This window comes from Lonchura striata, chromosome 1, assembly GCF_050655825.1.
Source record: "Lonchura striata isolate lonStrDom1 chromosome 1, ASM5065582v1, whole genome shotgun sequence".
Classification (NCBI taxonomy): Eukaryota; Metazoa; Chordata; class Aves; order Passeriformes; family Estrildidae; genus Lonchura; species Lonchura striata.
Window position 1 is genome coordinate 45,903,823 of NC_140703.1, and position 12,509 is coordinate 45,916,331.

The following is a 12,509-nucleotide window of genomic DNA, read 5'->3' on the forward strand; positions in this document are numbered from 1 at the left end:
CTTGCTGCCCTCCAGCAGATCAACACTCCCATCCAACTTGTATCAGCTGCAAACTGACTGAGTGCACTTGATCCTCTCATCCAGATCATCCATAAAGATATAAAACAGAACTGGTCCCAAACTGATCCCTGGGGAATGCCACTAGTGACCAGCCTCCAGCTGGATGTAACTCCATTCCCTACCACCCTCAGACAGTTTTTTATCCAGTGAACAGTGCACCCACCCAAGCCATGAGTAGCAGGTCCAGTAGAATGCTGAGGAAAACAGTGTCAAAGGCCTTAGTAAGGTTCAGGTAGAAAACATCCACATCCTTTTCCTCATCCTAGGCAGGTCACCTTGCTATAGAGGGAGTTCAATTTAGACAAGAAGGATTTGCCTCAAAAGATAAGCAGTTATGTTCAGAAAATTTAAGAGTATTACATAATTAAAAAAATGTTTCAGTGTATCAAGCACAACAGGCAAGGAACCTGTGCAGCCTAGTATCAGTGCAGCCTGTGTTCCACAGAGGAATAGGGGTGCACACTTAGCTTGCCCTCCAAATTCATACCAGGTGTTCAATATTTTTAGACACTCTAAATATTAAAGGGGATGTTTCCATATATAAGCAAATATTTCTATGAGCATGGGAGTTGCATACTGCATGACTTCTATTTTGTATTACAAAATCTTAATGTAAAGCAGTTGTTTGGTGCAGAGTTTTCTTTCTTTCTTTTTTTTTAAGTTTGGTTTAGGGTTTTTTGAGGGTAGTTATTTCACATGTGTTGGGTTTGGCTTTTTGATGATGCACCAGAAAATGTAAAAAGGAAACACAATAATATGCATTATAATGAAAAGAGAACCATTGTGATAATTCTTAACATGAGACAAAAGCCAAATCTGCCTGGAGGCAGATCTTTGAAACTATATGACTTCAGGGTTTTGGCTTCTTTATGCTAGCTTTAGTGGCACAGAAGCAAAACAATTATTTTTAGCTTTTTGCTGAGTTTTCTTTCCTCCCTCAGCCTTTTTCAAGTTCACATCTCTGATCCCAGGGAATTGTTTGAGAAGCTGTCATTGGAATGAAGAGAAAGATTCAGTAATGTGCTTGCTATAGGCATTCAATGCTGCTGTGTATAGTTATAATGTGATTTCAATGTGAAAAATCACTGTTCACGGTTTAAAAAAAATCCCAAATATTATCATCTAAGGAAGGCACTAAATGAGTCTATGCCCTTCACAATGCCTTGTTTAATGTAAATTGATCTCTTGGAAATTATCCTGTTGCAACTGAAGTGTTAGACTATCAGTTCATGGAGTCATGTGTATTGGCCGTGCACGTATGCGGCAGCGCTGTTTCGTGGCTGTACTTGATTGAGTTGGAATATGTTGCTCTCCTCACCCTCAGGTTGGGAGTGTCTCTTCAGGCATGCCTGCTGCAGATTGTGGGCTACAGAAATCTCATTGCGGAGGTGGAGAAGCTGCGCCGAGAGCCGTACGATTCGGAGAATCCACAGCACGAGGAAATGCTGCTGAAGGTAGGCGCTGAGGAGGTGCTTAGAGGGCATCCTTTAGTCATGTCAGCTCCCAAGCCTGCTTCGTAAACCTCCTTGAAACATCAAGAGCTGTTGTCACCTTCCTCCATCCTGTACCTCTTTTAGGATAAGACTACACAGCATTATAATCTGGTCTGGGTGGTGTAACACCTGCCAAGCAAGCAGCTCACTCCCTGGCTGATAAGTGCATTTCCCTCGGCTGGACCATATCTAGGCACTGGATAACGCACGTCCTAGAGCACAGAGCTGTTATCTGCAGTGAGCTCTGGAAAAGTAGCTTTATGTCCTACTTCAGTACGCCTTTCTCCAACACAAGAAGGGTATTTTTCTCTATTAACCAAGTTAAAAATTTATTTATTCAATTTCTTGTATTTTTGAGGGTAGTCTGTGTGTACCAATGGCAAACATCTATTTTTTATTATGTGGAAGAGTGAGAGTTGACAACTTACATGTTTATAGTTGCCAAATGTATTTTCAATGAAAACAAAATGGAACTATTCTTTAGATAAACACACGCAGAGTTAGGAAAACCATAACAATTGGGTTTTACTTCCTTCATGCTTTCAGAAAAGCCTTGCACTGGAGCAGATACTAAAAGCAATTTTCTATCTTGAAGCCATAAGCAGAGAAAGAGCTATAGAGTTCTTATATTAGAAAAAAATTGATGAAAAAATAAAGGTTCTGGAAAACAGTCTAATAGCAAGCCCTGGTCCTGATCCTGATTTAACTGTACCTATTGCAAGATGCTTCAGAGAAATTCCAAGAAACATAGAATAAGTGATAGTGAGCTTATTGTCTATAAGCAAAATGCCTTCATAGAGAATTTTCAGGGTTCTTATAAAAACATAGTACCTGTTTGGCTGTGGGGGGGGGGTTTCTTTTTCAATTTAAGACAAAACTGTTGAAGACTTTAACGATACCAGACAATCATGAAGATGTCTTCCATGTTGTAGATTGCAGTGTAAAACTTTGCACAAGTTACAGTGAGAGCTTCTGGAAATTTTACTGTAATTATTTGGTCTTCCAGAAATCCCAGTAGGCATATTATACAAAGGCTGTCACGTGCAAGTAACTACTTCTAAAAATGCCTCAGATGGTCAGTGTTCCTGTTGGAGTCTGGAAAGCTGCCTCTAAGGTTTGCCCACTGATGGGAGGTGAGAGTCTCACCAAGGAATGGTCCAAATCCAGAGCTGCCCTGAAGGAGTGTTCTAACCATCAGGTAGACTTGGGCAGATGGACTCCAAGTCCTGCTCCTGTGCAGCCAAATGCACAAATTTATGGGAGTAGAGTGAGTTTTAACTAAAGTGATACACAGATTTATCCATTGAAGAAGCCTATGTCTTGCAGGTGAGAAATCCAGGTGGCAGCCTACAGTGTTGGTCCCTGAAAATATCAGGCATCTCACTGCAGATTAAAGAGGGCCTTTGGCTCCAGGAAAGCATCCCTAAATACCCTAAATACAAGCATCTACATTGCTCAGAGAGCAAGTAGGGTCTGGGGATGGGATCACAGGGGAGAAAAACCAAGGAGCTTGGCTGTAGTCTCCCCCCACCATCCAGCCTGCAAGGGCAAGGTCCTGGGAATCATGTCAGCAATGATGTGTGGTCATGGAAGTGTTTTAAAAACAATTTCATGAGCATAAAAGCAGAATGGAAACTGAGCATTTGTCTGAGGAGAGATTAAACAGTGCAGTTTGTGCAACATTATGCAAACTCAGAATGCTGAGAAAAGTATCAGTTTCACCTAAGTATTAGCGCTTGTTTACAGCAGATGTTCTACTTTTGCAAATGTCAAATGGAAATATGTCCAAGGGTTTAATTCATTTTCCAATCCTCACTGTGGAAGAATAGTCTGGTTGGTTTTCATTCCTTCTAGATACTCTGCTAAGTGATCTCTACAATGGGTAATTCAGGTTCCTAATGGCTATAATTTATTCATGTTTACCAGGAGAACATTTTATGAATGAGAGAAAGATTAACTTAATGTGATTGTACTAATGATTAATACTGTAGTTACTGTTGATGGATGAACATTGGTTTAAGCAATGATGCTTTATCCAGTCATTACAAAGTGAAATCATTAAAGTTTTAGCCTTCCCAGGGCACTTAATTTTAAATGCAGTTAGAATTGCTAAAATTAAAACAATTTCTGTTTTTATTTGGGAAATGTGCACACAGCTCTTTCCCTTGGGTAGCCTTTATCTAAGTGATTTTGAGGGTGTACTCACCAACTCATGATTGGTGATTAATACACTTTCTTAATTTTAAATTCTGATTTATTAATACACTTCAGAAAGGGTGAGTTTGTAATATGAAACATGAGGTATGCATAAAGGTATGTATTTGTCATATGTCAATTTAGGCTGCTTTTAGGATCATAGTGACATAATATTTAGCCATTAAAGTTGCTGGACCAGTGAATTTAAATGGATTTATTCCAGCTGATGATCTGGCTTGTTAAATCAGATATTTCTTTATGTGAGATCAATGAATGATTCTTCCCTTAGTTAAATATGATGGTACACATGCTATCCTTGTATGGATTTTTTTTTTATGTTCTCCAATTTGTGTTTCAACACTGTGGTAGCCAAGTCAGGTCTCTTGATTTATAACCTTTCCAGAGACTTGCAAAAGATGCCAGAGAAAAGATTGTTGCAGAGCCTCAGGGACTCAAAGCTGCTCTACTGCTCTGTCAGTGATTTACAACCAAATTCCAGCCCATTCCTGTCTCTGTGCTTATGGAGGCAGACACCACCTCGATGCACAAAGCATGGGCAAAACAGGTCTTTGTGTGAGAGGTTAGAACAGCTGTGATAAGGCCAGAAGAGCCTTGTAAGGCTGAAATGTCTGCAATACTTCAGAGCAGTTTGGGATTTCCCCCCACAGACACACATCCAGAGGAACTTTGATTTGTGTTTGGGTTGCTGGGATAGCAATGCAGTTACTGCAGTCGTCTCTTCAGTGTTCAGAATTTAGCTTGGTTTAAAAAGAGAAAAAAAAAAAAAGGCTCTACTGTGTGTAAACTTAATTATGTTTTACCTGTAATCTTCCTAGTTGTGGAAATGCTTGAAGCCGAATTCACCACTGAAAGCTCGGATTTCGAAGCAGTGGTGTGAAATTGGTTTCCAAGGTGACGATCCTAAAACAGACTTTAGAGGAATGGGTCTCCTGGGTTTATATAACTTGGTGTAAGTATGTCCCACTGCAGATGGGTTTCTGTGTGTCTGAAGTCATGAAAAGCAAAATTACTTGCAGATTTTAGGAAATCTGTAGGAATAACTTATTAAAATGGTAGGGACTTCATATTAAGCAAATTAAAGAATTTATTTGTTAGCCTAATTTTTGGAGTGTTTCTCTTCTCAAGGAGGTCTCCTTTGTTTCAGTATTCCTAATTCAACCTTGTAATACCATTTGCTAAGCCGTTCTTTTAGTTTCTCTGTGACACAGCAAGTTAACACTCTCTTCCTACCAGAAAGAAATGTAAAGTATATCTAGATCTCCTTAAACAAAATGCCCTGGAAGTATGTAGGTGGGAGGGTTATGTTACTGCTCAGCTGCTTTCTTTGGGATTTTCATGCTGAATTCTTAAACAAAAGATTTGATATGCAGTCAGCAATGCAAATTTAGGTAGTTTGACTACTACTTCAATTTCTGTCGATACTCAAGCAGTGAGTTTACATCACTTTTTCCTTCCAACTCATGCACACCAGGTGTTAATGCCATAGCTGTGCTATGTAATTTGGGAATTGACTAATGCCTGTTATTTTCTCCAGCCCTTGTATTTGCTGCATGCAGTTACATAACTTAGAAACATTTGGTAAAATAACTTCTTCTTATGAGGCGAAAAATTAGTATTTTCGGCTTTTACAGATTGAAGGACATAAATCATCCTCTGTCCGTATGTTGTTCCCTAGTAAATCTCAGTTGAGGATCTGGATTCTTGACTCTGGCTTTGAACTTCCATTTGAAATTAATCCCTACCATGTATTTAATTTCTTAGTCTTCTGTGATGACTCTTATCTTGCTTAATGAATCTGCCAGATCAAGAAGCCTGAACTGCTTTCTCTTGAGCTCAGCACCCGACATGCTCCAGTCATAAACAACTGGTTTTCTGTAGTGTGGGTAGAAAAGAGACTCTGGTAATGCACATTCACTAAATTCATATAAGAGTTGGAGGCTGCTTTAATCTTTCAGTTTGGTGGTCTGAGTGGCAGTTTAATGAGTTTAACACATCAGATGCTACTCATACTGTGTAACACATGCGCTGGCCTTTAAAAAAATGTGTATAAATAGCTTAGTATGACTTCAGATTTTTTTGTTGCTGTCGTTCTTGTTTTGTTTTGTTTTTTTCTAAACAACTCCCCCTGAACATATATGTCTGCAGGTATTTTGCTGAATGGGACACTGAGATAGCTCAACAAGTTCTCACTGATTCTCTTCACCCTAAATACAGGTAATGTTTGAGACCAGAAACAATAACTTAAGAGAGCATTCTGCTGGTTCTCTTTGAGGAAGGGGGCTGGGTTTTTTCTCTGTGTTGGGCATATCCTTGGGTATTGCCACATACTGTCTGTTTTAAAGTACTGATCCTGAAGAGGCAAACTTGTATTCTGAATCTTGGAAATAGTTAAATTTAGTGTTAAATGTTTTCACTCTGATTTCAAATTATTTTTGTGGTTTTATTTACCTTTATTTTAATTTGTTTGTGTTTTTTCATAATAAAGGGAAGTCACTAAGAAGGAACTAAGGTATTTTTTTTCTTTTTTCTAAGTTTTCTGAGACAGTACATGTAAATAAAAATCACACTACAATTTGGGGTGTTACAAACTTAAAGTCTTTGTTACAACACTGGGAGATCCATATTCTTTCCTTTAGAGTTGACCCAAACTGGGCAGTTGAACACTGGTACATATGAACTGCTTATATGTCAAAAAAGAAATCCACCTTGCTTGATATAGTTAGAGTGACTGACTTGATAATCATAAGTAGTCTAGGCCAAATATTTGTTAGCACAGCTGAAAAGCTCCTTTATTTATATTCACATACTCTCTCTACCTTGACTAATGATGGTTCCAATGTGGCTATTCCATTGTCCTGACTGTTGAGAGATCAGGTACCTTCAAGTGTCACAAACTGTTTTGCAGGTAATTTGTCAATAAGAGACCCCATAATTATTGGGGAGTGGAGGCCTCCTAGCCAGTTACACAGAAATCAGTTGCCTTAAAAGACATTCTTCTTCTGCCCAGTAATGTTAGATATCCATAACCCAGTAATGTTACATATCCATAAAACTGGTTTACACCTAAATCCTGAAGCTTTTGATCTCCTCAGGGTTCTTGATTTTTTTTTTTGCTGAGTTCCTAATGGTAACTCTATGACAAAAAGCCCTTGGAACATATTAGCGTGGTTCATTTGCATGTTTGATTACCAAGGGCAGTCTTGGAGTGCAGTGTGAGCATGTGCAATTTCTATGCCTTGACAGAGCATTCAGTAGAAGATGCTCCAGGTGGTGTCCATGGTGATCTTCCTGATGTGTTTGCTTAGCAGCTGTGCTGTTTTCTGATGGGATCATGATCAATGGATTTTCTATCTCAGATGAACTCTTTCACTTGCCCACATCCTATGTGTGCCATCCTTATTATTCAGTCTTTACCTGGGGTTTTCTAACTGGTGTTATGCCACAGCCTATAAAGATGGTTCAGATTTTAGAGGATGAGCAAAGAACAGTGTATTCCTGCATGCAAAGCTATTAAGGAGCTGAAGTTTTGTCCTCATGAACATCAGCTAGTAACCCTCAGGTCACAATGGGTATGAATATATTAGCATCTTAAGTAATTAATGACAAAAATTTTTATATAGTATACTTACCTGAAACTCAGGGAATTGTTTTTAGTGTGATATATATGTATTGAAGTTCAAGAATGGTCTAAGAAAAATGCTTTTACACATAGCTGTCTATAATTTAGGACCTAAAATTTGAAAACTTGGATTTGCCTGACTAGAGCAAAACTCCCACAGCCATGTCAAGGTTGTTGGCTCCTGGTTAGGTCAGTTCTGTGCCTGCCTTTAGCTGGTTTTAAATGCAGGCAGTGATTTCTGCTAAACTTGCTCATTTCAGTAGACTCAAACCTGGCTAGTGGGATGTTGGCTGACTGGCTGGATCACACAGCTCTTAAATCCTTGAAGAGCTGAAATTTAGTTTAAAATCAATCTGTTCCCTAACTAATTTTATTTTAAGGGAGGCGTCTTCTGTGTCCTTGAAAAGCACTGCATTATTGTGCCAAATAATAGGAAACTGTTCCTTATCTTTGGCTGTTGAGGGATTTCTAATTTGGCCAGTCATAAAAGCTTACTGTCAGAGGAGTATTTTCATGTTTGCTACCTCAGGTGAATCATGCCTCATCACCAGTGATGAGTATCACGAATATCTCTGAAAACACAAAAAAGCTAACACCATCTTTGATTAGTTAAATGTAATTTCAACTTCTTGTACAGCTCGAGCTTAACTGAAGTGGATCACCTTTTGTGGTTAATTTAGAAAACAATGGGCTTTTGCTGAGAGCATTGACATTTTCTAATGGTGCATTTTCTAATGGTGCATTTTCTAATGGTGAGACGAGTTGGTTGGAAATGCTCTAAAACAGTTACCCATTTCAAGTCTGTTTTTATCAATCCATTCAGACAGAAGGACTGTTAAATGGGATTAGCCATGTAAAAGAAGATAAAATATCATGTTCAATCAATATTATAACATCAGAGAAGTTGAAAGAAAATATTTTTCAGTTAGTAATGTTTGGCAATACCTGGATTTTAACTATTTTTTCTTCCTCAGCCAACTTAGCAAAGCTGAATGGGAGAAGAAAAAGTTTGATAAGGCAATTGGGTAAGTTTAAAGACCTTTTAAAATTTGCTACAAACATAGCAGATAACAATGATGCTGTAAATTTGAGGGAGAAAAGGTGTTTTCTAATTAATTTTTAAAGCAAATTTCTGTGAGCATATGTGCATCTGCCACATCTTGACTTTGATCAAAGATTACAAGAGAAAAAAGTTACATTCAGAAAAAAATAACCCAAAAATTCTGTAGCAAGGAGAAGCTTTTCCTGTGTGCTATATATAGTGTGGTGATTAATATATGTTTAATTCTTCTTAGCACATAACATGATCAAGTTTCACTTCCTGCTGTCAAAGCCAGGTTCAGAACTGCTTTTAGGAAAATATAATAGCAAAGAAATAGTACTGAGGGTTTTTTCTTCTTTAACAGTGGGTTTGGTATAACTGCATTATTCATGGAAATGGAACAGCATGTTCCTTCTGAATGTATCTAAAAATCTGTAATACAAGATGTTACTGCCCATATTTAATTTTTCTGTGAAACTTGACATTAGGCCACATGCTGAAGTTAACTTCTGGACTTCTGATTTGTTTTTTTTTTTTCCTCCTGAAATGTAAAAAAGGTTAAAGAAAAAGAAAATCTTTCTGTTTGTTTGACAGAGGTAGAAAAAATACCCAAGACAGTCTAGAGAAGACAGCTGTCTTTAGCTGAGAAAAAATTCAATCACTGAATATCCAAACATGTTTGCTTTTATGACTAAACGTCCATGTGAGTCTTTATATGCCTTCTTGGGAAATAGTCATGGCTAGAAATGTCAAGGTCTTTATGTACCAGCCTTACAAATTGACTTCCAGTTTCTGAGTTTTGTTGTGCTTAAATATACTTCACTTGTTGATATCTCTTAACAGGACAGAATTTGCTTAATGAGTCTGATTTTCTTGTTTCAGTTTCCAGCATGCTTTGATTTAGGATTTTGCCTGTTTTCTAGCCTTTTTCTCTAGTTTTCTTTTAGGGAGAAATTAGAGGTGACCCAACTGGATCTTTTTCACAAGCTTTTTAGGCATATGAATGTATTTATAGGATTGGTTGTTGAAGCGTCAGGTTCCTAACTATGGGTAATGGGTTCCAGTGGGAACTCCAGCAGTTAAAAATAACAAATGATGGGTCACCCTGCAGCTGTGGCCACCATGTGGAGTCCTTGCCCTGTTTCAGTGGCAAGTGCAAGACCACAGGAACATCTGTGCTTGTTCTTACTTTGTAGGTTTATTTTCAGCCTGTTCTACTGAAAAGGCTGCCACAGTGATGAAATCCCTGTTTTTACCGTGGCCATGTATTTCCCAAGGTAAATGCTAGAAAAAGCATGCAGAATAAATGTTTTTCCTTGCTTTGCACCTTGGAAACTTACAAAGGAGAGAATTACTACATCTCAGTAATATGAAATCTGCAACATCAGGGTCATCAGTATTCCTGAAAACGTGACAAAAGAAGGTGAAATCTCAACAAAAGTTCCTGCTTTTCCTTACAGCTACTCTTTTGCCATCGTGGGCATTAACATAACAGACCTTGCATACAACCTGCTCGTGAGTGGGGCTCTGAAGACCCACTTCTACAACGTTGCTCCAGAAGCACCAACGCTCACCCACTTTCAGCAGACATTCTGTAAGTGCAGGGTGTGAGTGTGGGGCAAGGGGTGGAAATGCATAATTGGTACTCTGCTAACATAATACTGCCCACAGTTTAAAAAAAGAAATAAAGTCCTCTGACACAGCATGGTGACTGTCTAGGATGCTTGGATTCAGCTCTTAAGCTGTGATGGAGGCCACTACCAAACCAAGGTGTAAAACAAATAAAGAAACACAAACAAGAAGGTGCAGTAAGCACCTTACCAAGTGACCTTCCTAGTTTTGAAATAATAAGAAGAAAGCAAATGTGCTTTAAGGAATGTCTGACTATTGTTTCCCCTTAAATCCAACTGTCATACAATACTTGCATCTACACTGTAGTGTTATTCCCCACCCTTCAGCAGAGTTGCAGCTCCAACGCCAAAATAATGTTTTGACAGCTCTTTCCCCTGTATTTGAGCATCCTTGCTACAGCAGAGACCTGCTGTTCATCTTTGCACAGTGGGAGTAATACTTTTAATATTTTTCAATGTGTAGGCAAGGAACTGCTAATGAGTACCTGCAGCATCTTTCCCTGTTTTTATACTCCCTGGTTTTATGTTTCAATTTGTGAATCCATATGTCAAGATGACTAGCAACTTCTTGTGTTTATTGTGAGATATTCTGCCTGTGTGTGTAATATTCATCCAATTTTGGCATTATCCAGAACAGGTTTAGTCTTGTTCCTGCCCAGTGTCATGAGGTGTCAGATCTCTGTGACCAGGATTCTCTGTGCAGATTATAATTATTAATTCCGAGCTACTTTCTAATTTTATATGTCATCATTACATGCAGTATTTATCTCTTCTTCCTTCTTACTGCTTTGTAGGCTACTTAATGCATGAATTCCACAAATTCTGGATTGATGAGGATCCACTGGACATAATGGAATTCAATCGCGTTAGGGAGAAATTTTACAAGCGAATCTTGCGACAGCTCCAGAACCCAGAGATGGCTCTGTGTCCTCATTTTGCTGCATCAGAAAGTTTAATCAATATGTAGATACTCAGCTGATTTCATTTGGAAGCACCATCTCACTCTTGGTTAAGATCACTGTTAGACCATCACTAGCATACTGAATGACCATGGCAATCGTGTGCATGTTTTTGGCGCAGTGTTCATCTATTTTTGTCACATGATCCCCTTATGCTTCTTGTGTTGGGGATTTTTCATTTTAAATGGGTGCTCATATTGCCTCATTATGAAGTGTTACCTTCTGAATTGATGTCCAGATATCAGAGTTTTTCTATTTTTTTAGACTTTCTTCATAATTCAGCATTGACAATTGAATTGTATTTATCTAGCAGTGTTTTTGTATATGTGGAATAAGTACCTGGATCTTGTATTGTGAAAGCTTTTTAACTTCTTGGTATGTTTTAAGATAACTACTGGCATTTCAAGCAAAATATATGTTTGGACCTCATCTAGAAGATAATGCAATTTAATCTAATTCAGACAAACACATTAAAGTCCAATTTTCTCCATGCAACCACTATATGCTTAATGCAAAATTAATGAGGCTTATGAGATACAAGTTTCAGTGAGAAGAGTTTATGCAGAATTACGATCAAATGCATGAATACCAAATGATCTGGTGATGCTAACACAGTGAGCTGTGAACACATTCACAACTAACAGATACTGGCAGAGGCCAAAAATTATAACATCAGGCTGTTGTCACCTACACCACCATGCTAAAGCATGGTCTAGATTCCTGTGCATTCCTTTGGATATACAGAGGTTAGTGGTTTGTGTCACACACTGGAAGGCAATATGATTTGGTCACGTGGTGCTTGGTGAATTCAGGAAAGCAGAAATATGTATCTTTTCTTTCAACTACTGAAAATGTTGCTTTGGTTGTTAATTCAGTTCCTAAGAGCTGGGAGAAATAATTGGTTAGAAGGTTTAGAATAAACTGCTTGTGTTTCCCAGACTACTTATAAAAAAAATTCAAAATGGCAAACTGCCTTTTTTCTAAAACCATAAATTAATAAACGTGTTTGACACTAAGATTGTGTAGTATACTGAACAACATCTACCATGGCATTTCATACCCATGGTATTTTTTACCTTCTAAGCAATCAATTTTAGTATTATATGTTTGTGTAAATCACTTGCATATGGAGATTAAATTGAGTAGTGTCCAACTACTTGTGAATATATGAATAAATTATACATCATTCTAAACTGAAGCACTGTGGATTTTATTTTTGGGATATGCAGTAATACAGAGGAAAAATGTTTTACTTAACGGATCAGGTAAAATGGATTCTAACAGCTCTGTGGTATTCCCAAGGATGAAGTGTGATTGCAACTTATTCAGATAAGGTGCTTTATGTCATTTTAGTTCCTGCTTGGGTCATCACTTTATTTAACAAAAATAAAAATAAAGAAATGGGAGTGCTTCAACTTCCTAGGAAACTCCTTGGGTTTAGGCTGTCTCATTTCTTTGCTAAAATGTAAACTGGGGGTCAGAACTTCT

At 38.0% G+C, this 12,509-nt stretch overlaps 1 protein-coding gene across 5 annotated transcripts in view; it reads left to right on the top strand.

The window, feature by feature from the left end:
* The window catches only part of ELMOD1 (ELMO domain containing 1), a 45,929-nt gene extending 33,710 nt beyond the window's left edge, over window positions 1-12,219 (top strand). For 3 of the 5 annotated variants that reach the window (XM_085575937.1, XM_085575928.1, XM_085575936.1), the window contains 7 exons: window positions 1,385-1,514; window positions 4,586-4,719; window positions 5,916-5,984; window positions 6,256-6,279; window positions 8,364-8,414; window positions 9,892-10,025; window positions 10,857-12,219. In XM_085575937.1, the coding sequence (XP_085432063.1) occupies window positions 1,385-1,514; window positions 4,586-4,719; window positions 5,916-5,984; window positions 6,256-6,279; window positions 8,364-8,414; window positions 9,892-10,025; window positions 10,857-11,029 (715 nt within the window). In that variant the 3' untranslated portion in view covers window positions 11,030-12,219. The remainder of the gene's footprint in view (window positions 1-1,384; window positions 1,515-4,585; window positions 4,720-5,915; window positions 5,985-6,255; window positions 6,280-8,363; window positions 8,415-9,891; window positions 10,026-10,856) is intronic. The other 2 variants (XM_021529368.4, XM_021529367.4) reach the window with 1 other exon arrangement.
* The last annotated feature ends 290 nt before the right edge of the window (window positions 12,220-12,509 follow it).